Genomic DNA, 25,623 nt, shown 5'->3' with positions numbered 1-25,623 from the left:
ATGAGCGGTGACGCTTGCTTGTTGTAAACGGGTTCCTCGCAGTCGACGCTCGTTTGCGGCGCGGATGCGTTGTTTGTTTGGTGTTATGGACCTGCAGGACCTCTGCAAACCGCACGCGGCAAACATCAGCTCATGAGGCAAGCAATATGGCACCTAACATACAACTACATGTCAGTGGGTCAGTACCTGGAGCATCGAAGACTCCTCGCCGAGCTATTAAAAAAATTTGAGCGTGAATGGAAGGCCATACTCGAAGCACCGCCACTAACATTTGGCACCGGCAACAGCATTAGCCTGACACACCGCCAGTAACTACATCGGATCGTCAACAACGACTGGTTTTCGTGGTCCCCGCCTCAAAGCAGGGTACGATAAGGCAGCAATGTGCTACCACAGATACACTCACTACCCGGGATGCAACAAGCACACGCCAATGCATGTGCACATGTGCGGCAAGAACGTCAACGAAGATCTCACACGCGTGCTGTACTGCGAAGACTACTGTACCGTGCAGCTGGAGGTGGAGACAGCATGTCCGCATTGCGGGCCCAAAGCGACCATGCCCGATATCGTGATGGGCAGTTCGGCGCAACGCACTGTCGTGCACTCGAGTTATCCTACTCCGCCATCGGACGCTGGGAAATGTGCAAGATCTCCTGCGATCGAGTTTCGTTGCATTGGTAGAGATAAATGGAAGCCGAGGTAGAGTACCACCGAGGCAGTGGGTTGGTCGTTGTTCACTATCTGGTGTTACTTTTTATGACGATCGACAATCTTCGTCAAGTCGCAGAACCAGTCACAGCTTGTGAGATTTAGGAGCCGTGACGAGACGTGTCGGTGAGGCTGGAGCCACGTAAGGAAGACCTGACAAATGGCGACAAGCAAAAGCGAACAAATTCCTTCCTGCGGTTCCATGCCCGCAAACATGGCCCACAAGCGGTAGATGCGACTTGGTTTAAAAATATTGTATCTGTCAGCTTGGTATGTCACGAAGTGAAGTGCGAGCCTCGGGGTTTTCGGTGGAGTACGGTCTCTACTCACTATACTACGTTGAGAATTTGCAATTAGTCCACAATCAAAAGCATCATCAAACCGTTATCGGCTGTTTCGGATGTCTCCCCTCTGTTTGCACGATGCGGACTCATTGATGCGTTGGTGCCCAAATGTAGTGCTGGAATCGTCAAGGATGATGCTGGTCGAGCTTCGCCATTTAGTGTACGCTTAGGGTATGGTTCTGGGCCATTAGGTTCGGGGTAGAAAACGACCACGCGGCCAGTGCTTCTAGGTGAACTTTGACGATGGTCATGCAGCACCGCCACTACCAGTTCTTGAATCTAGTGCAAACTGACTGGGCGCACGTAGACGCGCGAAAAGTATGCCGGTGCATCTGCAGGAGCTACTCGCGGCCCGTCGGTCTCTCTACCTCGGTTTTTGAATTCGTGTATAACATTTGGCTGGTACACTATCGGAGCCTTCCGTTTCTCTCGCGTCCACTAGAGGCAGGTATACTGCACTTGCCTCTATTTGCTATTGCCGCATTAGATTCAGCCTAGGAGACTATTCGAAGAGCTCTCGGCTAAATAGATATGACATCTTCATATAACCATTCCGGAGCAACGGAGGGGGAATCCCAGGCCTTGCTTGCCTTGCCATGCGTACCATCCGTGCTTGTGACCAGAGTGGTGCTAGTGTGATCATGCCCGTGAGAATATAGCGCTTGAAGTAGCAGGGTGATCGTTTTACGCATAGTAGGCGCGTTGGCATATTAGAGTTCACAGATCCTGTTGGTGTCGGCACCGTCACGGTAAAGGTCGCTAGCTAGATACATCGTTCCAAAGTCTAACTTCTAGCGACTTTCGGCTTGAGCTCGTAGCTGGAAGCTAACGGAACCGATGCAGTAGTCGATATGCAGTAGTCGCGTTTCGGCAGACGACGAATGCCATGTACACAATACACGTTTAATAGTCGTGTGTAGAACGTTCCTTAGGATGATGATGTAGGACGTCAATCCACCTAGGATCTTGCAGCTATTCATCGGTCGAATGTGGGGCTTGGTTCCTGCATCTGTCCCTCAGAGGTGTTACCATACCAGATGAGCGACGGACTGCGTTACACTTCGACATAGTGCTACTACCGTTTGTGCTGGCGCGTTCTATCTGGGCACGTTTTATCTATTCCTTCCGTGATAAAATGGTGATCCAGTGGGTGGGAGACGTCGAAGACGTGACCAGCACCTGACCACTGCATGTCGAATAGCAGCATGCAGGAGCATGGCGGTGTCTTTCCCCTGGCAACCTGCCGATGCAACCGCGTCGTACTTCGCTCGTGCAAGGTCGAAAGCAGGCGATGTTAGAAGGATGCCAGGGGTTGGCTACTATGTTCCGACAGGCACATGCATAAATACAATAAATGTAGTCATGTTCCGGTGGCTAATGTGTTGCGTTCGCAGGCTGCGGAATCGGCGACATTGAGGAACCAGCTTCAGTGAAGATACTGCTTTGATGACCAGATGCACAAGCAAGATGCTGTCTTAATAGTGGGTCATGCATTGCGCACTCCTGATTGTTTGCACGTGGCAGTAGTGGTAGTCGTTGTCGCCATGCAACGGTTCCATCGTGCTGATCTCAACCAACCCACGTGGCTTAAGATTACCAACCGTTGACAGCAACCCGAACGCCACACGGAAATGGAAAGTAGCCGGAAGACACATCGCTTCCTTACGTAGTAGCAAGAAAGTGCGGCACGGAAGATAGTGGAGGGTCGTTCGAGAGTTGTGGATCTCAGTCCAGGACATACTGAACATCGACACCGCGAGGTTGCTCCATGTTGGCTGCATTCACTTGGAGCGCACCCGAGGTATCTCTGCACTTTGGGAAGCAGGTATCGTTGTCACGAAGAATGCCATCACCGACCTTTCCGTACCATGACGGCGACGGCACTCGAGCGCGCTTGGAGCCACAGACATGGGTGGTGGCCGGGCCGGAGCCTACTGCAGGATCCCTAGTAGTGGACTTGCAAGCCAGGCGTCCTTGGACTAACTTTTGGATGCCGAGGAGGCGGCTTCGATCTCTTTCGACTCCACATGCCCAAAGTCGTCTGTGTGTACGGCTGGCAGCTTGCAAAGAAGTTCTTATCTGTGACGTCTCGTGTAGATGATGGTGCTCGGACATCTTCCGGTCGTGATTCAGATTGTGGAGGAACACTCTCCAGCGCCGTTTTCCGGACTTCATCTTGTCCCTGAGCTACTCCGGAATTGTTTAGCTTTGGATGGCCATGTGCTCCAGGGAGACTAGTTTTACCGCGGGAACGATGTGCAATTTATATTACTCCATTAGCTCGGGGAGCCGACCAAGCCCAGAACTGGTTTGCTCAATGCGCAATTGTCTGGATCGCCTATACAGTGTTTTCGATCTCTCTCAAGGTGTACGATGGTGCGCATGGCTGATACGCGCCACCAAGACCTCGCTTGTTCGTTTACAGATGCCTGCAAAGATACGACTGTACCCCTCGGTACCAGTGACGGTCTGCCGGGCCTGCAAAACCAGGTACCCGTACGGCACGCTGCAGTTCTTACCGCAAAACGTTGTGTCTCCCGCCCCACGTGTCTTGCCGTTGTCTTCTGCCGACTGAAACTCGTCATCTCCACGAGCACAGGAGGACGATCGGGATTCAGCAATCGCAACGCCGGAGCGAGGCGTACGAATGGCGAGGCACAGATCGTTGGGTGACTGCACGGATCCTTAGCTGACTGGCGCACTTTCCGGAACAGACTACGCTCCGCCGTAGCGGCTGGACTGTCTATCGCTTGCAGCCCTTAGACCGGCGATTCATGCAAAGTTGCTCGCCTCGGCCACAAGCTCTGCGGGCGCTGGATGGTCCAGGTAGGCCTGCGTTTGGCCTGCCTCCCTTTCTCACTGTGGCTGCGTGCTGCACGAGCTACCGCGATAGCTTCACCCTACATGTATCCACTACCCGTCAACATGAGACGGAGGTGTTTCTTTCGGTGGTTCCCTACCTGCTATCGCTACCCTAAAATTATCCGTGCCAATCCCGTGTATTACCAGCATAATTTCTCTGCTCTTCGCCATTTCTTATGTACGCAGATCGTCAGCGCAAGCCTTCGTCTACCCTGGGCGATCGCCGGTCTGAACGCACGACGCAATTGGCTCAAGAGCAGCTGGAGAGACTGGTGGATGCTGGCCTATTGGCACCTTACAATCGAACCAACGGCAAGAAGACGAAGAACGTAGAGTTCAGGTCTGCAGTCAAACAAATCAGTACGCCGTTCCATCAGCTCCCGGGCGATGTGTCACATTTATCGCAATCTATGGCTAATCTAGGTCTTGCGTGTCTTAGGCCCCAAGACAAGCGAAGCATCTCAGCGTTCTGAGCCTGCACAATCGCATACAGATCGCGTTCCATATAATCAACCACAAGAATTACCCGCTGATACGGACTGGATAACACATCCAGAGAAGAACAAATCCAGGAAGCGTGCCTCGTTGGCACAACTCAAGGAGCGTCGAAACAGCATGTTTGCTGGCAAGGGCCGCGAAAGCCGTCGCGAACGTACGTTCATTGGCAGCGAATGTGCAGCGTGCGAGGAGCCCTTGGAGCATACGCTACGCGGTGAGCGCATCTTGCAGCTATCATGTGGTCATGTGTCGCACGAGGCATGCTTTTACGAGTACATCAAGGAGTTTGAAGCACAGACATGTCCAACCTGTAGCGCACCACTGGGTCTCGACACAAGCAGAGGTGGAGGTATAGACTTTGAGAACTTAAACAAACTGGTCAGGCAGGCGCAAACTCCGGATATCAAAGACAGGCTACGGGACCTCCAGGCAACACCGACGCCATGGGAAACAGATACGGTCAGAGAGAGTGTGCAGTCACGGCAGCGACAACAGCAGCGATCCACGCGGGATCACCTACTGCCAGAGCAGACGCGAGCTGTCGAGAGTGGGTTTGAGCGATTCAACAGCTCGCACAGCAGAAAGGAGAGCGGCGATACTGGCGCCGGCTCCCATCCTGACTACGTGGAGCCTCATCACAGCACCGTGGCCAGGAGGCACGACTTCGACGTTCACTCGATGGAGACTAGTCTTAGCAACCCACGCTTCGTTGCTAGAAACCCTATACCGGCGCCGACCGTGACTGTTCGTAGCGAGTTCCCTACTCTCAGCAAATCTCGCCAACAGCAGAGTTTGACGTGTCTCATCACGGTGGAGGTGCTGGACGGCAAGTGGCAACCAAACCCAGCAGATCTGCGCAGCCCACCTCTTGCTCCGGCATCTGTACCTGAAGACGGCTACGAGCAGCCCAAGACTCCCATTTCCTTGCGTCGCCCTGAGCACTCCCGTGCTGTCGATAGTGTACACGAAGATATCCAAGCCCTCGAAGAGGCCAAGGACGAGCTCTATAAGCGGGTGGACAACTGGCATGGTCTAGACTTCTCAAGGTTCGGCAGACTTCTTCTCCATGGCGTCGTCAGAGTCGGCAAGGACAAGCAATCGTGGCAGGAGCTCGAGTGCTATCTGTTCACGGAGATGTTAATCTGCGTCAAGGAAAAGAAGAACGTGCCTAATGCGAGTCAGCAGTGGGAGGCACCAGAAGGCTTGAAGAACAAGACTCGATGCACACTGAAGGGTTCGATCTTGATCAAGAAGCACCTTAAGCAGGTTGAGACTGACCCTGACCACGACGTCCTCACTCTCAGCCTCAGTGTTGCCGAATTGCCACACTTCCACCTTTACTTCCAGGAGCGCAGCCAACTGGACATGTGGAGGCGAGCACTGATCAACATCAACCGCATCGAATCCCTAGAACCGCAACTTCCCGACTTCGATCAGGACGCGTCAGGCACGGACGAAGACGAGTACACCACGCAGACATCCAGAGCCAACAAACGCGTGTCCTCGGTCGTATCATCATCATACGGTGCCGCTCGCTCGCACGTTACGGCACCGACCGAGTACACCAACTCACGGTCCGGTCTCCATGAGATTCGTTACGGCGCATCACACCTGCACGTACCACTCGATGTAGTGGTCGTCATTCCTGTCTCGTCGTCGATGCAAGGCTTGAAGATCAGCCTTCTTCGAGACGCTCTTCGCTTCATGGTGTCCAGCCTGGGTGAGAGGGACCGCATGGGCTTAGTAACGTTTGGTTCCAGCGGTGGTGGCATTCCCGTGGTCGGCATGACCTCTAAGAACTGGACTGGGTGGTCAAGAATCCTCGAATCGATCAAACCCACGGGGCCGAAAAGCATGCGCGCCGACGTCGTTGAAGGTGCAAATGTTGCGATGGATTTGTTGATGCAGCGCAAAACCTCGAACCCTTTGTCGAGCATCCTGCTCATCAGCGACTCAGCTTCCTCTGACCAAGAGAGCGTTGACTTCGTTGTCTCTCGCGCCGAGGCGGCCAAAATCGCCATTCACTCGTTCGGTCTTGGATTAACACACAAGCCCGACACTATGGTGGAGCTTGCCACGCGAACGAAGGCGAGCTATACTTACGTCAAGGATTGGATGATGCTGCGGGAGTGCTTGGCTGGCTGCCTCGGCGCGCTGCAGAGCACATCGCATCAGAACGTGAAGCTAAAGCTTCGCCTGCCCGAAGGCTCACCAGCAAAGTTCGTCAAGATCAGTGGAGCGCTGCAGACCACGAAGCGTGCCACTGGCCGCGATGCTGAGGCTATGCTTGGTGATCTTCGTTTCGGCGACAAGCGTGACATTCTCGTTCAGCTTGCAATCGCGCCCGACACCTCGACTCCGGATGCCATGCCGACCGACCCATGGGAGAACGTCATTGCTGGTTTGGAGGCGCTCGGTGGTCCGCTCGAGTCGGATGAGTCGCGTAACCTGTCCGTGGAAGAGTTGCCTCTGATTCAAGCGGACCTGAGCTGGGGTGACATACTCCGAGATGGCAATCTAGCACAGCTACCGCGGCCCTCCCTCCTGGCCATTACCATGCTGCCCTCATCAGCGAGGAAGAACCCGCACGCTCGGCCCGCCTCACCGCCCATCCCGCCACACCCCTCCATCGTTCAGCGCCGCATGGAGCTCCTCACGTCCGACATGCTGTCGAGGGCCCTGACCCTGGTCAACCGTGGGCAGAACGACCGTGCCCACCACCTCCTCGCCGAGACTCGCTCCATTCTGAAAGGGCTTGGCAAGGGTGGCCTGCCACCTCTCCCGCCTCCCCCAAGCGGTTCACTGCCGCCAACGCCCAAGATCGGCGAGACTCGTGGGTCGCCCACCGAAACCGCCCAGACTCCCATCCCGGAGCACCGACGCACACCTTCGCCGCCACGAAGCGACACTCTCAACCCTTTCTCACCCGCTGCTGGCATCGATACCTCAACCATGACTGCGCTCGATTCCGAGCTCCAGGCCAGCCTGGAATGGATCTCACATCCTGCCGTCTTTGGCCGCGACTCGAGGAAGGCTGTACTACAAGCTATTGGCGTGATCAGCTCGCAGCGCGGCTACACCTTCCGATCACCTGCCGAGTCGCTATGGGCTTCTAGGATCCCAGGCATCAAGCTGTTGTCAGAGCGTAGCCGCGACTGGCGAGAGGCGGGTGATGAGTCGCTTATGGAAGAGATATGAACCACAGCCTACCATCACCACACAGAGCACCATTTTACCCTCGAGATACCCCGACTAACGATGTCACGACTGCTTCGATGCGACTTGGTCAGCATCTCCGTGTACATATGTACAACATTTGTTCATAACTCGATGCTTGCGATGTATTACTACGAGTTCATGAGGGGAGGCATACTTCTGCAGTACCTTGTGTGCCATGCGGCTAGCGGCGGAGTTGGATGGCGCTATTCGCATACAGGACATCACGCCGTCACTGCGTTAAGATAGCGTTCCGCTGTAGCTGCACTTCAGTAAGCACCCTCATTGCCAAATTACACACTGTCTCAACCATAACTCACTCTCATACTACGCGCCAACATGCTTCGAAGTAATCAGAACGCAAGCACCTTCACTGACCATTTCTTTACATGTACTGTGAGCTGTGAGGGTGGACCTGCGCTAGTCGGGCGCTAACCCATCGGGTAGGCACGCTGCAAACCTCAAAGCTTCAGCTTCCGAATCACGAGACTCACAAATAGCACTCTTATGCTTCACAGGACGATAGTCGCAAAGCTGGTAAAGCGCGAGCTCCCTCCCATATTGGCAGATGAGACTGAGTTGCATCTTCTCGGGCTGCCAGCTGAGCTGCGGAACCTGATCTACACCTACGCCTTGGTGGAGAGCAAGACACGTCATATCAATGTCCACGAGACAGGTCATACAGAGCCACCGCTACTGCTGGCCTGTCGACAGATTCGCGAGGAAGCTGCACCGATCTTCTACAGCGACAATAACTTCATGCTTCACATTCACGAATACGATGGAGTGGTAGCCATCCCTTTCTACAGACTTCTGCAGAAGTACCGCACGAAGCGCAAGACCAACAATGTCCGGCACACGCTATGCCACGGACCTGGACGGGACGATTGCGGAGAGGTAGTGAATACAGACAATCTCATGATATGGCTGACGGCATTCTTTGACACGCCCGAGATCTGTCCATTTCTGCATCAGGACGTGGTTGCCAACTCGGGCAACGCAGAGGTCATCGCGCGTGGCGCTTTCGGAGCTGTGAAACGCTTCAGACATAAGCCTTGGGATGTGGTGGAGAAGGTCGTCGGGGACTATTGCGATGCCATCGACTCGCTCCAGGAAGAAAGCGATGGAGACCGGTGGTCCTGAGCATGCAGCGGCTACCCCCAAAGCTGGAGTCGAGCGTCTCGACAGCGCTTACCACCTGCACTACTGTCAAGTATTGTAGCGTTCGATATCGTCAATCACCTAGCGATCCTATGTTCTATACCCGGGCACAGTTCCCGGGCGCGGAATGAAAGGTCAGAGCAATGCAGATTTTGGAAGCGTGGCGGAGAAGACTAAAAAGGAGATTATCAGCTGCTGCCTGAGAGAAGGCAATCAATACGCCAACACTGCGGCTCAGTTACAGCTACATAGCTTACTGAGAACAGACTAATCCGAGACACTACTGTAGTGTCACGACTACTTTGCTGTATTGGTGACCATCAAATCCAATCCACTTCTCATCATCCAACACGCTTCCGCTCTTCCTCAAACACCGTATCAACCACCTGAAACACACCGGTGACTAGCTTCATCGTGCCTTCGTCAACCGCGCCGGCAAAGCGCTGCTGGATCTTGTCCGGATGCCAGCGTACCCTTTCCGCCTTCAGGATTTGCAGCCTCGTTCTTCCGGCGTCGACTGGGGCGTGTAGGATGAAATCTTCAATGTTGGCGCGGAGGACAGGCTTCGAGTCGAGAACGGGCCAGGGTATTCGTTTCGAAGGTGACTGTGTACTCGTTTGCGATGCGTTGCGCTCATCCAGCAGTTCGAGCTTCAGTCTGTCCCAAGCTGCAAGATAACGGGACCAGGCTTTCGAGTACTCACTTGCTGGTAAGGCTTGGGTATCAAGATTCATGTTGGCTTCGCCAGCAAACGCATACTCGCCTTCACCCTCTTCTGATCCGTGACCCCGCCTAGTACCCCGCCGCGCAGCCCTCTCCCAAGCAGCCTGTTCCTTCCGCCTAATGAACTCCTCCCGCCGCCTCGTTCGCTCCTCTTCTTCTTCCCTCCGCTGCCTTTCACTCCTTTCCCGCTCAAGCATAATCTCAGGGTGCTTACGCTCCCACATCTTCGTCTTAACGTAGGCCGCATACTCCTCGTCGTTCATCTGCTCCAGCTGCCCTTGTGGTGTCGTGACCGCGGGGCGCGGATAGACGTGGATGGGCTGAGAGTAGACGCTCTCCCAATACTGTGCGCCCTCGTCATTGGCCAGAGCGTCGAAGAGGGAATCGCGGAAAGCTGCGTTTCCGGAGCCTGCGGCTGGTCCGTCGATGTCTACGGGCTCGCGCGGGAAAGGGTGCGCTGATTCGGTCCCTGCGCCGTCTTCGGGAGAAGCTGGGTAGTCGGATTTGCTTCGTTTATGATGTCGAGTGTGGCGGTCATGGTGCGTGCGATGCCTGCGTTTACGGTCATTGGTTGCGCCGTCTTTGAAGCGGAACTTCATCGACTGCTTTGACCGTCCCGGGTCGCCTTCATCTTCCGCACCACCATCCTTCCTGCTCTTATGCCAATATCTCTTGACGTCGTCCTTCAGCGCATTGTGCTTGTCGATCTCGCCTTGCAAATTCGCGAGGATGTCACTGTGCTCAGCTTCCTGCGTCTGCCGGTCCAGCGCCTCTCTGACCTGCCTCCTGCTCTCCTCTAGCGTCGGCATTATGACTGCCACCCCCACAAAGCATTGTTCTCTTCGCAAGTCAATGTGAATGCAAAGACTGAGCGATATTGCGCATGTGACATCAACCAGCGGCGCGGGATTTGCCGAAAAATGCCCGCTTGGCGCTGAATCAGGCAACGCTTACTATTGTCGACCAAGCAAGGCATTGAGTTGCAAGAAGAACGTGGATTTTGCGTCGAAAGAGACAAGATGTCCTAGTCTCTGGAAGTTCCAACCAAATATCACCACCGTGATGCCCGCTCAAGAAGCTGTCACTGCGAAGACTCAAGCAAACGGCCAAATCCCAGGTCCCGCAAATGCGGAAGGCACGCCAACAACCGCCACCCTTCCCACCCTAACCGGCCAAATCGAAGACGACGAAGACACCAAGGGTCACTGCTTCGAATTCGACGCCATGAACCAAAACCCATCCTACGCCCGCCGCATCGCCCCGGTCCCCTTCGATCCATCTCTCCTCCCTAACGGCTCCCGCTCCCTAACCTCTATCAGCTTGCAATCCTTCTGCCTCGGCTTCATCCTCGCCTTTTGCCTCATGGTCGCTGGACTCTGGATCGCTATAGCGTTTCCCGGCTGGCAACTACCCGCCTTCGCGGCGTGTCTGTGCGTGTTTCACTTCTTGGAGTTCTACATTACGGCCAAGTATAACCTCCCTGCCGTGAGGGCGAGCAGCTTTTTACTGTTCAACAATGGCACGGCGTATAACGTTGCGCATACTTGTGCTATGATGGAGATTCTGTGGTGGAGCTACGTAATGCCGGAGCATAGGATCTGGTTCTGGTTCGGCTATCACCCTCCACCACCGGCTGCGATATTCGGGCTGACGTACGGGGCACTCTTTGGGCTGTGCTTGGTCGGGCTGGGTCAGACTGTGCGATCAGTGGCGATGGCGCAGGCGGGTACGAACTTCAATCACACGCCTGTGCAGCATCGGAAGGAAGGGCATGTGTTGGTGACGAAGGGGGTGTATGCGTGGTCACGACATCCGAGTTACTTCGGCTTCTTCTGGTGGGCTTTGGGCACGCAGTTGCTGGTGGGCAATAAGGTGTGTCTGCTTGGGTATGCTGCGGCGCTCTGGCGCTTCTTCTATGTAAGAATACAAGGTACGTGCCGTTAATGCACCCTTCTAGCCGAAGTACCCATGCTAACAAACGCCGTTTAGCTGAAGAAAGAACGCTGACCGAGTTCTTCGGTGATGACTATCGCCAATATCGCAAGCGGGTAGGCGTCCATATTCCGTTTATCAGATGAAGTGGTCGAGTTCTCAATCGGCAATCGCCGAATAATCACTGAGCGCTGGTATTGCCACTTTCCGTGGTGGCACACATGTCACGCTTTAGTCGGCGTCATCAGCTTCGTTCACCTGTTGAAGAGCACTTATAGCGCAGTAGAAGGCGAACGCGACCTTGGACACGTCGCCCTTACGCCTCTGTCTCATTTCCCTGACAGCTGCAAAAGCGGATCGGGTGAGAGTCTTGAATTGCTCGATCATTGAATGAGTGATCACAGCGTCCTCACGTAGAGCTGGGCAAAGCTCCGGCAATTCGCAATGGACCAAGAGCCAATTCCAGAGGTGGTCCACGTCAACCGAGCCGTCGCAAACGGCGCACTCTTCGCTGTCACATAACTGAGGCCCAAAGTCAGCCATAACTTGAATTAATGCGACATCAACTGAAATCGTCATGCTCACCTTGCATTCGAGTCTCCCCTTCTTACCCTTGGCAGTGTAAAGTTGGAGAGGAGCGGCGAAAGACATAACCGCCATGCCCTCCCACTGATGGACCACAAATGTGAAGTCGTTCTCACTATAGTAGATCGAGATCGCCTCTGCCCGTATTTGATCACAAGTCCGAAGGAGCCCGGGCTGCTTGTCACCGGCGCCGTATTCGACGTTGATCTCGATTGGTCCATCTTCGACCAAAATGTAGCGGTAGATGCGGTTGCGAAGTTCAGCTGGGATGCTGAGAAGGTTCGATGTACACGGCGACTCCGCCATTGTGCTGAGTGAGTGCAATATCAAGGGTCAGAGGCATACACCCTCACTCGGTAACGGTGTTGTCTTTCGTGGTCGATGTCGCAGAATTCGATGTTCTGAGAAGTGACGTGAGGTGGCGCTAGCGTGCCTTCCAGCATTGCGGCAAGCAGCTTTGGGGGCACGTGTTCAACTCAGCGCCTCGCGTTTGCATGTGAACGCTCCTTCATACGAGCTGAGAGTTGAAGAAACCATCTTCTTGCGCTCAGCTAATCCCCCTCAACAGCTTCGTCATCTTCATGCTCCATCGCGTACTGGACCCTATCAATCCTGCCCTCCGTGCCAAACCTCTCCTTTCGCCTCATCTTCACCCACTCCCCAAACGGCGCCCAAATCGCCTCCTTCTCCGCCGGCCGTAGACTCGCCGCACTCCCACTGGTCGAACTCGTCACAAACACCCGCGCCCCTTCCCACCCCTCTCCCTTCCCCATGCGCTCTCCATCCTCCTGCCAACCCCACCGAAACTCTTCCTTCTTCAGCTCTCGCTTATACCTCCACCGCCACACCGCCTCCCAAATCCCCTTGCCCACAATACACACCGCCTCGGGTCTGTACCTGCGCACCTTCTCCTCCAGCACCGGCGTGCCAGCAGCCATCTCCGCTTTACTCAACTCCGCCGCATCCTTACTCGGCCGTTCTACGATATTCGTATTTCCCATGCCATACCATTCCGGCAAGTGGACGTCGTGTTCGGGCGGGAGACGGACGTCCGTGCAGCCGGAGGAGCGGAGGAGTTTCCAGAAGAGGTTGCTCGGGTGCGCGTAGGCGTGGCCGGCGGTGGCGGTTTGGATGCCGGGGTTCGTGCCGACGAAGATGCAGATGAGGTTGGGTTGGAGGATGTCGGTCAGTTTGGGGAGGTGGGCGTATTTGGAGGGTGGGGCGTATTTGGAGGATTGACGTCGACGTTTGGAGGGAGAGGGAGAGTCTTGTCGAGCGTTACTGTTACTATCCGCGGCTCTGCGTTTGCGTATGCTTTGGGACGGCGAGGTGCCTGTCGTAACCCTGGGTGTAGGTGAGGGAATGGTAGACGGCGAGTCGTATTGAAAGCGCTGGATGGTGGAGCGGAGCTTTCTCGTTGAGATCTGCATGGTTTCGTGGTCATCCTGCTCGACTTCGCCGTTATCTAGGCTTGCTGGGTGCATGGTATTGTTTAATGCCTTTATCGACACCTCTTTGGCCGTCTTACCTTGCCGTGCGTGGGACATGATCAATGTGATCGCTTTCTTGAGCTTCTACTAATTCAGATTGTGCTGCAACGGCACACCAAGTCTCGACCACTGCGTCGGTGCACCCATCGATTATATGAGGCTAGTCGTGACTCGTGCACCATACACTTCGCGTTCATACGTTACATATGAGAGGACAGTCATCTGCAGAAGAGGGATACGCGCGTGACTTCCGGAAGCGGCAAAGCGGAGAACGCGGAAGTGGAGCCAATCCCGTGACTTGAAGTACCATCACTGTAGTCACCTTACTCGGTGTCATCGAGATGGACAATACGTACTTGAACCTGAGGGTGGCATTTCACCGCGAGGCGACGGGAACTGCTGAGCGTTAGTGCTTCATGACTACACGTATCGAGGCACTCGTGCCTACGCTACCGAAGCATGAGTTGGTAAGCTGGTCAACATGGGCAGGTGCAGCTGCCTTCGACAGACGAAGGCAAGGCACAGCAGGAACGCTTCAATTGCAACTGCCAACGGCGCGCGTCGTGCCTGCCAGTGACTCGAGGCGACCTCTAAACATCAATGTTCCAACTTGAGTATGCATCCTAGACTACCTAGGTATACTGACGTCGCCGCCAACATGCGCTTCCAAGACTGGGACGTCCTCATCTTCTCCGCCGGCAGTCAGGTGCCCTTACGCGAGTTCCGCACCGCATGCTTTGCGCAAGCCGAGAACATGAGCAGCATCCCCGTGCTCACCTGCTTCATGCCGTCTCTGTCCGGCTACGCCCCCTTCACCGTCTCCGTCCATTCGTGGACCAAGCCTAGCATACTCGGGAGCAACAACGCCGGTTACGTCCCCAGCGTTGTCTACCAATGGCGCGTCAAGCTGGTCATTGACGGCGTGACGGTGGCGACTGAGACGTATCCGGAGGATGTGCAGTGGCCCAGGCAGATTGGTGAGTCCGATCAGTAGCTCCTTGAGTCCTTCGCAAATCCTAATGGTGATTACAGATTCTTGTACTGCCGCTGACGCAGAAGGGAAGAGGCTTGCACTCCGCTTCCCCCGCTTCCACCGCTCCATCATGTCACAGACCCACTGGAACGCCTGCGACGACCTCGGCCGCATTAAAATCCAACTCTCCGCCGGCTACGAGCTTGTTGAGCAAGGGAGCGCAAAGTTCGTCAAGATCCTCGATCATGTCGTCTTCTCCTTCCAGCCGGCGCCGCTTGGTATGATGTAAAGCCCGACCACGTCTGTTTTGTGTACCGCTGATACTTCGTAGACCTCCTCGAGCGCAGCGGTATTGCGTGGCCAAATGCGAATCTACTCATTGTGAACAACCTACTGCAAGCGCCTGAAGCCCGCCAGATCAGCCTTGGTGGCCTGCTGTACCCGCCGGAGGACAGCAGTACCAGCAGCCGCAGCACGTCAGGCTACGCTACCATAGCTTCGAATGTATACCCGGTGGACCCGCATGCGCGAGGATTGAGCGATCCGCATCAGCTGCAATTGGCCGCCATAGGTGCGTTGAACTCGCCTTTCAAGGCGAACTCTACAGTAAGTCGGAGTTTCTTTGGCGCCCTTTGTCAGCATGAGAGTTTGTCTACGTTGAGAACACCCTTGAATGGGAGGTTTCGACTGATGGGTACCACAGCTCTCGATGCCGCCGCCACCTTCACCCTACCGTCCGCCAGCCGCTCACGAGCGCAGAGGCGACTCCCGTTACTCCGACATCAGCATGCATACCGGCTGCACCTCCTTCCCAGCGTGTCTGATTGAAGAGGATGATGGCAAACTCCTCCACAACGCTCCAACAAGCGTGATCAAGTCGCGCAAAGAGGCCGCTGCCCCAGACTCCTCGCCAGCCAAGCGTGCGTAACCTACTTAAACATTCTAACATCACGCTCTGCTAACGTAGTGAGCAGGCGACTTCCTCTCGACAGTCATGGACACGCCGACTGTGCCCATCCAGACCTCTCCGCCGCAGAGCGAGAGCTCCGGCAAGAAGCGCACCCGCGCCGCGCTGAAGGGGCTTTCGCTTAACGATGGGAGTCCGGAGAAGAAGGACAAGCCGGCGAGGAAGCTAAGCAAGCTGCTCGATATTGAAGACAAGGAGAACATGCTCGTGGAGGAGTAAGCTGTCTGACCGCTTGGTGGACATGCAATGATTCTTGGCAGCCCAGTTGCCACTCGGAGATGGCAGGAGCGCGCTGCGTTTCCCGCCTCCTAGGGAACTGTACTGCACCACTCCATTCGGGTCGTGTTCGTACGGAGTCTTAAAGTCCATCTTTCACAATGCTGCCATCAGGCTTCCTCCCCTCATCTTTCGAAGCCTCCCTCCCACCCTCCGCGCGATACGTCTCCGCGAGCCCGCGCTTAGGATCCTCATCCGGTAACCCACACGCTCGTCTCACCTTCAACACCTCATTCCGCACCGCCATGGTGACCTCAATCCGCAATTGCTCCGCCTCAGCACCGTACTTCAACTCATCCTCCCGCAACTCCCCGAGCACTTCCACTTCCACTTCCGCTTCCGCTTCCGGCCCCACCCCTACACCATCCTCATTACGTGCAGCTTCAACCCGCCTCCGCCTCGCCCTCTCCTTAAGACTCCTCCAGCGTTCCCTATACCCCCCAAATACCCCCTCCCCATCCACAACCTCCCCAAACGTCACACTAACCTTCTTCCCGACCCTCGGCACCGGCCGCGGCCACCCGCGATCCTGCGGCATGACGTCTTGCGTCCCGTCGATCCAGATCGGTACCAGATCCGGACACGTGGGCTCGGCTTCGAGGATCAAGCGGGCGACGCCCCATTTGAAGTACCGCATTACTTTCGCCGGGTGTTGGTGGATCATGCCTTCCGGGAAGATGTGGATCCAGCTGTATCGCCGGCTGGGGTGGTAGGAGGGGGCGGGGAAGGTGTCGGTGCCTGTTGTGCTGTAGGTCGAGGGGTAGGTGAGGTGGTTGGAGGTGAAGGGGTCCGTGGGTGGTGTGGTAGCGTCCGGGGAATGATCTACGAGTCTGGTTGCGGTATGTGGGGTTGTGGGTTGCGAGTGTGGATCTGACAGGAGCCGGATCACTTGGGTCATGGTTGGCTGGAAGAGACCGCCGTGTTTGGAGTAAGCGGCTCGGTGGGTGGGCAGGGTGTTGCCGTAGGAAAAGAAGGTTTCGAACAGTCTGTTTGTATCTCGTGAGCGTGTGAAGGGACATGCTGTTCGTAAGAAGCGGGCATACTTGTTGCGGAAGCATATGTCGTACGAGCCGAGCGACCATCGCATATTATTGGGATCCCAGAAGTACTTGTTCGGTAATACGCCCCACATGATAGGGTCGTCGAGTCTATTACGTTCAGCTTATTTTCTCGGCATTTCGCCTTGGATGGACGTTGTACCTACACACTCACGTGATTGGACACTAGAAGACCGTCAGCCGTCTATTGGGCCGGAAAAAGCGTGCCTTCCTATTTCGGTGATATGGCATACCCGTGATCAACCCTCTAGTCCTCGCCTTTTCATCCTTTCTGCTATCGAGAACCTTAAGGAACCGATCAAGTCCGTGAACCTCCGTCGTGTTTAATGCGAAAAGAAAGGAGCGACAAATGAGACCAACCATGCCAATTTCGGTGGCGGATGTCGCCCGCCATAGTAATGATGGCTGGTATGGTCGCCGCTCTTGCACCGCCATCTGCGGTCAAGAGCGGACCGTCAGGACAGCATCGACGGATGTCTGGTAAGGGGAGGAAGGGAAAGAGGAGTTGAAGCGCATTTAGAGACGCGTTCTAGATCTCCCTGACGTAGATGACACAGTGATTAGAGCATCGTTCAGCCAGCCGTAATCATATCATTATGTTAGTTCAAATGCTCGCCAGTCCATCCTCTCCACCTTGATCGCAACAATGTCACACAGTAAGCTCGTAAGTGCACCTTGATGTTGACTAAACGGCTGACATCGCAGGCAAAAGAAACACCTCCCTCGCCTTCTTCACCGCGCACGAGCGAGCCGAAGTCGCAAATCACTGGGGTTCGCGCTCCACCCGGCTAACGCGCGACAGCTTCCTGCCGTTCGGCAGCTGTCAGTTATGTCTACTACCAGCGCGTGACCCAGTTGCTTGTCCGAGTCATGGCCATCTGTTCTGCCGGGAATGCGCGATCAGCAACTTGCTCGCTCAGAACCTGGAGCTTAAGCGGCTGAGGCGAGAGGCGGAGAGGCGCGTTGCGGAGGAGGGGGAGGAGAGGGAGGTGGAGGATGCGGAGGAGAGGGCGAGGGATCTAGAGGAGTTCGAGAGGGTGCAGGCTGGTCTCGGCGCGAGGATGGGAGGAGGGCGGAAGCAGGGCGTCAAGAGGAAGCTGGAGGACGGCGAGAGTGATCTTGGCAAGGTCGGAAGCGATAAGGCGCGCAAGACTTCCGACTCAGAGGGTTCTTTCTGGGTGCCCAGCCAAATACCCGACAATCAGAAAGCGGATCTGAAGGCTATTAAGCAACAGCCTACCTGCCCAGCAGCATCCGCCGATAAGCCGCACGACTTCACGCTGAAGACGCTGGTCAACGTCAAGTTTCACGAAGTGAAGCCTACCCCTTCAAGTCCCGCCGAGACCGTACGCACATGCCCAAGCTGCGACAAAGCCCTCTCAAACGGCACCAAAGCCGTGCTGGCCAAACCCTGCGGCCACGTCCTCTGCAAACCCTGCAGCAACAAGTTTCAGCAGCCGCCAGAGAAGAGCGCTCACGCGGCCGAGGCTGACGAAACGGCGCGCTGCTATGTTTGCCAGGAGGACGTGACGCCTGGACGGAAGGTGAAGCAGAGGGCGGAGGAGGAGAAGGGTGGGAAGACGAAGGGGAGTAAGGGTGCTATCGTCGAGAGAGGATTGGTGGAGTTGGCGACGGATGGGACGGGCTTTGCGGGAGGGGGCAAGAATATGGTTAAGAAGGAGGGAGTGGCGTTTCAGTGCTGATGAGTGGGCGACGTAGCGGGCCGCCTTCTATTGACTGTCACCACGAGCGCGGTAGGTGTAATGAAACACATAACTCAGCTTCCACGAACATGACATGTAATTATGCTGCCGTTCCCGCCATGTTAGGAAGTTGCCATGAAAGACCTTCGCTAACGTAGCGTGGCGCAAGCTCGTATATGGCACGTTGGCATGAGATGAACATGGACATTCTAGTAAATACGGGCTCGCTTGCGAGCAGTACAGAGCACCAAACATCAAATAGCGGACAAAGTGCTCTTTGTTTTCCCCAGCATTGACGCCGTAAACATCCAACCAAGCCCGAGTGCGTTACTCGATGCGGCGAGAAAGTCATTTCTTTGTTTCCAAGACCGTCCCTCGAGGCAACATCATCCCTCGACATGTTGGAATCGTTGTTTTATCCCGCCTACGCTACCCAGACCGCATCACCAAATTGCAGTACTTTGCTCATCATGGCCACCGCAGGGCTTCCGCAAGTCGAGCATGCCATGCTGGCGCGATGGGTCAACTTCGTGACGAACCACCCGTCCAGTGCAGACGCTGCTTCAGGTACCATATCGTGCCCGTCCCTCCAGCCCTTCACAGGCCATGCTAACCATGTTTGTGCAGAGGAGGTCAAACAACGCGTAGCCGCCGACTGGCGTACAAAAGCCCTGCCCGTCCGACGCGACCTCGATCGTAAGCTCGTTCAGCTTCACGAGTTGACGCAGGTCTGGCAAAACGCCTCCAACGCGGCGGGGGAGATTGTCAAAACCTACGACGAGTGGAAGGGGAATCGCTTCTACCTACGTCAAGTATTGGAAGCCCAGAAACGCCACCGTGAGGCGGTTGACAAGATCGCGGTGTGGGCGGACAGGTTCGTCAAAGCGTATGTTGCGCGTTTGGGCCTAAGCGCGGAGACGGTGGCGTTGTGCGAGGCGCGGGCGGAAGGTTGGGCCGAGTTTCGCGTAACATTGGAAACGAGCATTCAGACTCTGGAGGGGACGGTTGATGCTCTCGAGGCGAAACCGGGGAAGGTGGCCTGGCCGTTCGACGAGAAGAGAGAGTTCCAGTTGCGCAAGCAGGAGATCGCGATGGGGCTGCGGAAGCGGCCCTTGTTGTATGGCCAAGATGGTATGGAGAGGTGGTACCCGGCTCGTATGCTTCACGCGGGCGGTTTTGGGCAGACGGCGCTGTGGGTGAAGATCGATGACCATGGCCGCATCGTCGATCGTATCGTCAGAAAGGACACCCTTCTCAGCCAGAACGACTGGTGCGAGCGAACCAAATGGCATGGGGACATCGCGGAGAGGGATACCGCGATCCCGATGGAGAAGTACTTGCAGGATCTGCTACAGCAATGTCCGGACGCGGACAATGTGGTCCAAGGAAGGGGTTGCGAGGTCAACTTCCAACGGTCGCTATATCGGCTCTACCTGGCTTTCTGTCCCCATGGTGATTTGAGCGACGTGATAGCGAAAATCCGCCTGCCTGAGCCCTTCCTTTGGCGCATCTTCCTTGCAATGGCCGAGACGGGCTTGCTGATGGAGCAGGGCGGGATTGAAGAAGGACAGCCGGATTGGTTGCAGATGGTGCATCGAGACCTCAAGCCGGACAACGTCTTGCTTGACCTTGCGCTGGGCGAAGGAGCGCCATTTCCGAAGTACGGTGTTGCGAAGCTGGCGGACTTCGGCCTCGCCTTCCAGACGTGGCCGGATGACCCGCTGAACCCGTTGATGTGGACTGGGTCTGGCACGGACGGGTACCTAGCTCCGGAACAGATACGGTTCGTTGACTCGGTTACCTTGAGGTCGGTGGACGACGAGGTCAAGCTTCTGGCGTGGACCAATGTCTGGGGCGTGGGCGCCATCATGTGGTCGCTGGTGAAGCAGAAGTTATGCGAGCAGCCCAACTACTTGCCGCCGGAAGACACGCGGGTAGATCTAGGACATAAGTCGAGTTTTGCACCAGCGAGTCTCGAAGATCTTCGCGGAGTCTACTCGGCGCAGCTGCTGAGAAGTATTGAACAGTGCTTGGCGTATCATCCTCAAGAGCGGCCGACCTTTGCGAGATTGCGCAAGTACTGTTTGGCTATTCTGCGTGGCGAGCGGCGTGTTGACGACGTCGAACACGCTGCTGAGATGACGGTGTATATGCAGGAAGGCATGCAGGGAAGACATCTGGCCGATAAAAGGTGGGATCTCTATGGCGTAGAAGATCCCCTTTACCAGCTAGGAGGCGTGTGGTACGCTCCGGAGTCAGATGAAGAGATGGACGATCCAGAGGTTGCTGAGGAGGATCGGCACGATACTGGTTGATGTGCGTAGTGGATAGTCGTTCGTTTACAGGCGTAACTGCTCATACTCTTCGTCCTGCGGAAAGCCGAGATGGAAGCGGCCGCACTTGCTAAAGTCGACCATCGCACCGTCACCCGTCTCGAAGTCAACGACTCTGCCACCCTTCTTCTTGTCATCGCTCAAGAAGCAGCTCACCAAGCCATCACCGCTGACTTCTTTCTGCCAGGCCGGAATGCCGAAGCCAAAGATGGTCCCCTTGACATCCCAATATGTCTGCTGCTGCGTGTTGATATACTTGAAGGACCCTTGCACCCTGAATGACAGCGGTGTGTTCTTCGAACGACCTTCAAACAGCTCCTTCACACGCTTTAACGTCGTACCTGACGGCGGCTTGACACGTTGAACAGGCTGGAAGACGGTGACCATAGTAAAAGGCATCTGGTCATTCTTGTCCGCTTTTGTGGCAGTCCCGTTACTGTCAATGACATACGCGACGCTATCGACCTGGATCATATCATTGGGTGATTGCTCGTTGCCGTCATCGTCCTCTTCCGCTTCGAAGATGCCAACACCGTGAGTGCCGTGGTTTGTGAGGAAGGCTACCGGCGGGCCTCCTTCCTTCAGACCGGCGTTGTAGGCCGAGCGCAGCGAGTACTGGTAGATGTCGTTCGGAATTGATGAGGGTGCCATCTTCTTCTGTGGTGGTTGCGGTGGTGATGTTGCTTTTACCGCGGTCAATGGGAGACGGTAATACCAGGCTACGCTTATCAAGACTCCGAGTAATATGACGATGGAAGAAGTGAACGTCCTACAGTCTGGTTGGAATCTCATGATAAGATAGCATTGTCATGTGAATCCCTTTTCGTGAAGATTGCCGACGCCGGCTTCGCTTGCGGAGCCGATCAACTCAACGCCGGGTAATTGGTGAAGACATGCACATCTTCATTCGTACGCCATCCAGACTATTAGTTGACACGCAACGCGGAAGTCCCATCATCTACCACTCTCCCCAAGTTGGTATGCTTTGATTGGAATGAGGGTTGGTAAGCTGACTGTATTACGGGGAGGCATTGGAGCAACCTTGCCAAAAGATCCGCAGTCATACCGTATATCATTGCCGAGTAAGCGCGCCCAGATAGGTAGGCACTACAGTCCAGATCGCTTCTTCTTCCCTTCTCGGCTCTATCACGGTCAAGCCTTGCGCTGCCCAACAGACCGGGCAGAACTCACACAGCAACAAAGTTATAGTACTCATAGCCGGCTCACAACACCAGGAAGTTCACTACAGCAAGCAAGGAGCACCACAACCGCACATCAACACCGACAGATTGATATAACAAATAACGACGATATACAGGACGGGCAACGTGAATGTTCCATGGCACCGAACGTGCTTCTCCACGGCGTTGGCGCGATCGGAGCTATCTATCTACATCTCCTCCTGAAAGCTGGATGCCGTGTGACCGCCGTCTGCCGTTCCAATTACGATGCTGTAAAGGCTAACGGCTTCACGATTGACTCTGTTCTCTATAATACGAAGGACGTCCACGTCAAGGCCACCGACGTGGTCCGCTCGCCGTCGGAAGCAGCTGCCCACGGTCCCTTTGATTTCCTAGTCGTAACAACCAAGGCGCTTCCGGACGCCAAGACCGCCGCTGCGATCGCCCCGGCCGTAACAGACGGCAAGACTTGTATCGTACTGATCCAAAACGGTGTCGGCATCGAGGACGAGTATGTCGCCCGCTTCCCTGGCAATCCGCTCTTGAGCTGTGCCGTCTACCTTCCATCCACCCAGATCTCGCCAGGCAGGATCCAGATGGGCAACCAGGAGCTGCTGGAATTTGGCACTTTCCCCGATACTGCTTACGACGACTCCGCCGCAGTAAAAGCGGCCGCGGACTCATGGCTGGAGATCACGAAGAAAGGCGGGAGTAATTGTGTCTTCCAACCGAACATCCAGGTGCAGCGGTGGAAGAAGCTAATGCTTAATGCCTCCTGGAACCCCATCTGCGCGCTTACCCTAAGCCGAGACGTGGCCTTCTACCTTGCCACTGACGTCGCGGAACATGTTGTGCTGGAAGTCATGCTCGAGATCGTCCATGTTGCTCAAGCACTCGGATTCTCAGAGATCACTCCTGAAATGACAGAGAAGCAGATTGGGAATGCACGGAAGAGGATACCAGGACCAGGCATCGAGCCGAGTATGCTCGTGGACGTGTTAAACGGGAGGAGAATGGAGGTGGAGGCTATTGTCGGGCATCCTGTGAGGGAGGCGAAGAGGTTGGGGGTGAGTGTGCCGAGATTAGAGACGTTGTATGCGCTTGCCAAAGCCTTAGATGATGCTATCGCGTTCAGGAAGCCCGGGCAATCGTTGTCGGGGGATTACAAGCGGGTATGAAGTTCATCTCGGTAGGCGGAATACATGACAATGAGCGATGGCAGCTCCGAGCGTCATATACGTACACTTTCAGACGTCTGGTCCTGGCTGCACATAGTCATTGTCAGCTCATTGCACCACACATCGAAACGGTCGCCTCGACGTTCGCTTAGTGTGGTACTGCATGCGAGATAGCAGTTCATTGCGTGCATGCCGCTGACTGGTCATTCTTATCGCCCAGTTCCAGACTCTCCAGGTTTGCATTCTCGCTCGATTGAGCAGTATACTATTCAGGCTGCTTGTGGGGCTGGTGGAACTCCAACCAAGGGACGTCCCACCTGGCGACGATGGGATTGCTCTTCATTATCCCCAACAAAGTCTTCACATCGCCGCACAAATGGCGGCCAGTGACGCGCCCTTCGTCCTGGTCAGATGTACCACCAAAGACGAGATTGCAGCACTCACGCGGCTACAGTACGATGCCTTCCCACCGTTCATTCGCAAGATCTTCATGGGCTGCTCCACGCCTCTAATACAAGACGAACTCGACGTTTACATTGAACGGCTGGTGGATGAAGCGAACGAGCACCCTAATGACGTCTGGATAGGTGTCAAAGACACCGAAACTGGTAAGTTTGTCGCAGGTAGCGATTGGCGAGTGTTCACGAACGGCCCTGGTGGCGATCGAAACGCCGATAGACCACCAGACAACGTCTACGGCAAGGAACGGGAGGCTTGCTTGGGTATACTCGGTAACATGAACGAGGCAAGGCGGAAACATAATCCGGGGCCATTCGTTCGTACGTATTCCAGCCTCACTCGATACGATCTCAACCGAGACTAATCAGCTCGACAGACCTACACATCTGCTTCACAGACTCAGCATACCGCCGCCGGGGCGCGGGTGCCATGATGGTGAAATGGGGCTGCGACCTCGCCGATCAGCTTTTCCTGCCAGCGTACATCGAGGCGTCCAAGGAAGGCAACTTTCTGTACAAGACACACGGCTTTTACGAGGCCGGTATGATCGCTGAAGGCGAAGACGGTGCGGTGGCAATGAAGCGAGACGTGCGCTCAACGCCCATCATGGGCGGCAAAGCGAAGCTTGCCACTTAACAGCTGATGCTAGTCTTCAACAGCGGAGGAGGGCGACGCCAGCGGAATCAGATAGCCCGGCACCTCACCAAACAGTCACCAGGTGGTTAGTTCATCCTGTTAGATACCTCCTCACCCTTCAACCAACGCTTGACATTCTCCGCTTGTTCTTGGTACCACCTGTGCATCGTACCCGCATTGACATAACCCATATGCGGGCTGAGGAGTACTCCACTCTTCGCCCACTCATCAACTGACCTCCATTGACTGTCCGGCGACAGCGGCTCCTCCCAAAACACATCGAGCGCTGCGCCACCGATTCCACCTTCCTTGAGCGCGGCAATGAGCGCTTGTTCGTCGATCAGCGGGCCGCGTGAGGTGTTGACGAGGATGGCGCTCTTCTTCATCCACGATAGTTCCTGCACACCCACTATCCCCTTGCTTCGAGCGGACAATACGTTGTGCAAGCTAACGACATCTGAGCGCTGAAACAGCTCCTCTTTCGTCACCGACTTGAAGCTTCCTTTCGGCAAGCCAGCGCTCTCAGCAGCTGCGTCGGCTTTCTCTTCCGTCAGGTTCTCGCTCCACGCCACAACATCCATGCCCCAAGCCAGCACCCCAATCTTGGCCACACCGATACCAAGTTTGCCGAGCCCAACGATTCCGAGCACTTTGCCAGCAATAGGTACCATCAGGCCCGTTTGCCAGATCTTGGCTTGCGTTTTCAGCGTACGATCATCCTCTGCTAATCTGCTGCAAAGAGCCAGAAGCATAGCCCATGTATGCTGCACGACAGAGCTGTGTCCTTTCGGTGGCGGCAGATCCGGAAGTGCTTGCAGTGCTTGTGAGTCCGTTGGCCTGTCACCCTTCGTGCCAGTCACAATGATGCCTTGGCTCGATGCACATTGCATGTCGATTGAGTTGTTGCGACCACTGGCATTGAGTAGAAGCTTGAGGTTCGGTAGCCGCTTCAGCAACTCTGCCGGAAAAGGTGTCCGCTCACGCATTGATGAGATGATCTGGTAAGGTTCCAGGCGCTTGACGAGAGCATCGAGTCCGGATGATGTTAGCGGATCCAGTGTCTCCGAGTATGTATCGATCTGAATGCCATTGATGCGGTCAAAGTGCTGCTGCGCGAGTCCAAAGTAGTCGTCGATTATGGCGAGCCTGGCTTTTGTCGTGCTTGCCATATTGCGTAGGGTACTGGATGATTGAGATTGGTTACGGGTCAGAAAGTGTCCAGTCAATGTCGAGCATCTTCTCACTGTGTCGCTCCCTATCGTCATGGGCACGTTCACATCATCGGACAACGTAACCATTGGGTCTGCACAAAATCATCACATCATATTAGGGCTATC

General features: G+C 55.4%; 15 protein-coding genes across 15 annotated transcripts; 9 read left to right on the top strand and 6 right to left on the bottom strand.

Annotated features, from left to right (window-relative positions):
• Positions 1 to 75: 75 nt before the first annotated feature.
• Positions 76 to 846, top strand: BAUCODRAFT_376140 (uncharacterized protein). Its single transcript, XM_007675653.1, has one exon. It carries the CDS (start codon positions 383 to 385, stop codon positions 704 to 706), a length of 324 nt encoding a protein of 107 aa, XP_007673843.1. The 5' UTR covers positions 76 to 382; the 3' UTR covers positions 707 to 846.
• Positions 847 to 2,780: 1,934 nt separating this feature from the next.
• Positions 2,781 to 3,230, bottom strand: BAUCODRAFT_128980 (uncharacterized protein; the record flags this gene model as incomplete). Its single annotated transcript, XM_007675652.1, has 1 exon — positions 2,781 to 3,230. One exon carries the CDS (start codon positions 3,228 to 3,230, stop codon positions 2,781 to 2,783), a length of 450 nt encoding a protein of 149 aa, XP_007673842.1.
• Positions 3,231 to 3,692: 462 nt separating this feature from the next.
• BAUCODRAFT_376087 (uncharacterized protein) lies at positions 3,693 to 7,970 on the top strand. Its single transcript, XM_007675651.1, has 2 exons — positions 3,693 to 4,277; positions 4,357 to 7,970. The coding sequence occupies exons 1-2, from the start codon at positions 4,094 to 4,096 to the stop codon at positions 7,611 to 7,613; spliced, it is 3,441 nt and encodes a 1,146-aa protein (XP_007673841.1). The 5' UTR covers positions 3,693 to 4,093; the 3' UTR covers positions 7,614 to 7,970.
• Positions 7,971 to 8,207: 237 nt separating this feature from the next.
• BAUCODRAFT_50523 (uncharacterized protein) lies at positions 8,208 to 8,720 on the top strand (the record flags this gene model as incomplete). The annotated part of the gene is made up of 1 exon (XM_007675470.1): positions 8,208 to 8,720. A coding segment is annotated over one exon (513 nt), but the record flags the coding sequence as incomplete, so codon positions are not given.
• Positions 8,721 to 8,985: 265 nt separating this feature from the next.
• BAUCODRAFT_30893 (uncharacterized protein) lies at positions 8,986 to 10,609 on the bottom strand. Its single transcript, XM_007675285.1, has one exon. It carries the CDS (start codon positions 10,322 to 10,324, stop codon positions 9,134 to 9,136), a length of 1,191 nt encoding a protein of 396 aa, XP_007673475.1. The 5' UTR covers positions 10,325 to 10,609; the 3' UTR covers positions 8,986 to 9,133.
• A 56-nt stretch (positions 10,610 to 10,665) lies between these two features.
• Positions 10,666 to 12,079, top strand: BAUCODRAFT_102980 (uncharacterized protein). Its single transcript, XM_007675650.1, has 2 exons — positions 10,666 to 11,445; positions 11,505 to 12,079. The coding sequence occupies exons 1-2, from the start codon at positions 10,740 to 10,742 to the stop codon at positions 11,591 to 11,593; spliced, it is 795 nt and encodes a 264-aa protein (XP_007673840.1). The 5' UTR covers positions 10,666 to 10,739; the 3' UTR covers positions 11,594 to 12,079.
• A 504-nt stretch (positions 12,080 to 12,583) lies between these two features.
• On the bottom strand, positions 12,584 to 13,462 carry BAUCODRAFT_64646 (uncharacterized protein; the record flags this gene model as incomplete). Its single annotated transcript, XM_007675517.1, has 1 exon — positions 12,584 to 13,462. One exon carries the CDS (start codon positions 13,460 to 13,462, stop codon positions 12,584 to 12,586), a length of 879 nt encoding a protein of 292 aa, XP_007673707.1.
• A 718-nt stretch (positions 13,463 to 14,180) lies between these two features.
• BAUCODRAFT_64417 (uncharacterized protein) lies at positions 14,181 to 14,784 on the top strand (the record flags this gene model as incomplete). Its single annotated transcript, XM_007675507.1, has 2 exons — positions 14,181 to 14,499; positions 14,555 to 14,784. 2 exons carry the CDS (start codon positions 14,181 to 14,183, stop codon positions 14,782 to 14,784), a joined length of 549 nt encoding a protein of 182 aa, XP_007673697.1.
• A 751-nt stretch (positions 14,785 to 15,535) lies between these two features.
• BAUCODRAFT_572705 (uncharacterized protein) lies at positions 15,536 to 17,231 on the bottom strand (the record flags this gene model as incomplete). Its single annotated transcript, XM_007675649.1, has 5 exons — positions 15,536 to 16,056; positions 16,114 to 16,724; positions 16,782 to 16,886; positions 16,943 to 16,961; positions 17,030 to 17,231. 5 exons carry the CDS (start codon positions 17,229 to 17,231, stop codon positions 15,821 to 15,823), a joined length of 1,173 nt encoding a protein of 390 aa, XP_007673839.1. The 3' UTR covers positions 15,536 to 15,820.
• Positions 17,232 to 17,442: 211 nt separating this feature from the next.
• Positions 17,443 to 18,499, top strand: BAUCODRAFT_21998 (uncharacterized protein; the record flags this gene model as incomplete). The annotated part of the gene is made up of 2 exons (XM_007675246.1): positions 17,443 to 17,452; positions 17,502 to 18,499. 2 exons carry the CDS (start codon positions 17,443 to 17,445, stop codon positions 18,497 to 18,499), a joined length of 1,008 nt encoding a protein of 335 aa, XP_007673436.1.
• Positions 18,500 to 18,969: 470 nt separating this feature from the next.
• On the top strand, positions 18,970 to 20,814 carry BAUCODRAFT_145675 (uncharacterized protein; the record flags this gene model as incomplete). Its single annotated transcript, XM_007675648.1, has 2 exons — positions 18,970 to 19,066; positions 19,127 to 20,814. 2 exons carry the CDS (start codon positions 18,970 to 18,972, stop codon positions 20,812 to 20,814), a joined length of 1,785 nt encoding a protein of 594 aa, XP_007673838.1.
• Positions 20,815 to 20,838: 24 nt separating this feature from the next.
• Positions 20,839 to 21,483, bottom strand: BAUCODRAFT_119935 (uncharacterized protein; the record flags this gene model as incomplete). The annotated part of the gene is made up of 1 exon (XM_007675647.1): positions 20,839 to 21,483. One exon carries the CDS (start codon positions 21,481 to 21,483, stop codon positions 20,839 to 20,841), a length of 645 nt encoding a protein of 214 aa, XP_007673837.1.
• A 688-nt stretch (positions 21,484 to 22,171) lies between these two features.
• BAUCODRAFT_21996 (uncharacterized protein) lies at positions 22,172 to 23,191 on the top strand (the record flags this gene model as incomplete). The annotated part of the gene is made up of 1 exon (XM_007675245.1): positions 22,172 to 23,191. The coding sequence occupies one exon, from the start codon at positions 22,172 to 22,174 to the stop codon at positions 23,189 to 23,191; it is 1,020 nt and encodes a 339-aa protein (XP_007673435.1).
• A 188-nt stretch (positions 23,192 to 23,379) lies between these two features.
• Positions 23,380 to 24,345, top strand: BAUCODRAFT_375716 (uncharacterized protein). Its single transcript, XM_007675646.1, has 2 exons — positions 23,380 to 23,970; positions 24,027 to 24,345. Exons 1-2 carry the CDS (start codon positions 23,568 to 23,570, stop codon positions 24,284 to 24,286), a joined length of 663 nt encoding a protein of 220 aa, XP_007673836.1. The 5' UTR covers positions 23,380 to 23,567; the 3' UTR covers positions 24,287 to 24,345.
• Positions 24,346 to 24,372: 27 nt separating this feature from the next.
• Positions 24,373 to 25,455, bottom strand: BAUCODRAFT_65596 (uncharacterized protein; the record flags this gene model as incomplete). Its single annotated transcript, XM_007675566.1, has 1 exon — positions 24,373 to 25,455. One exon carries the CDS (start codon positions 25,453 to 25,455, stop codon positions 24,373 to 24,375), a length of 1,083 nt encoding a protein of 360 aa, XP_007673756.1.
• Between the last annotated feature and the right edge of the window lie 168 nt (positions 25,456 to 25,623).

The sequence above is a fragment of the Baudoinia panamericana genome, assembly GCF_000338955.1.
Source record: "Baudoinia panamericana UAMH 10762 unplaced genomic scaffold BAUCOscaffold_3, whole genome shotgun sequence".
Classification (NCBI taxonomy): Eukaryota; Fungi; Ascomycota; class Dothideomycetes; order Mycosphaerellales; family Teratosphaeriaceae; genus Baudoinia; species Baudoinia panamericana.
The sequence above is the reverse complement of the archived record's forward strand: the minus strand, read 5'-3'. Positions and strand labels throughout refer to the sequence as shown.

Excerpts from the sequence above, each read along its gene's own strand:
- BAUCODRAFT_376087 (XM_007675651.1), top strand. The coding sequence starts at position 4,094 with ATGTACGCAGATCGTCAGCGCAAGCCTTCGTCTACCCTGGGCGATCGC. Across the intron at positions 4,278-4,356 it reads GTCTGCAGTCAAACAAATCA|GCCCCAAGACAAGCGAAGCA; the intron begins GTACGCCGTTCC and ends TGCGTGTCTTAG.
- BAUCODRAFT_376140 (XM_007675653.1), top strand. The coding sequence starts at position 383 with ATGTGCTACCACAGATACACTCACTACCCGGGATGCAACAAGCACACG.
- BAUCODRAFT_375716 (XM_007675646.1), top strand. The coding sequence starts at position 23,568 with ATGGCGGCCAGTGACGCGCCCTTCGTCCTGGTCAGATGTACCACCAAA. Across the intron at positions 23,971-24,026 it reads TAATCCGGGGCCATTCGTTC|ACCTACACATCTGCTTCACA; the intron begins GTACGTATTCCA and ends TCAGCTCGACAG.
- BAUCODRAFT_102980 (XM_007675650.1), top strand. The coding sequence starts at position 10,740 with ATGAACCAAAACCCATCCTACGCCCGCCGCATCGCCCCGGTCCCCTTC. Across the intron at positions 11,446-11,504 it reads CTTCTATGTAAGAATACAAG|CTGAAGAAAGAACGCTGACC; the intron begins GTACGTGCCGTT and ends AACGCCGTTTAG.
- BAUCODRAFT_30893 (XM_007675285.1), bottom strand. The coding sequence starts at position 10,324 with ATGCCGACGCTAGAGGAGAGCAGGAGGCAGGTCAGAGAGGCGCTGGAC.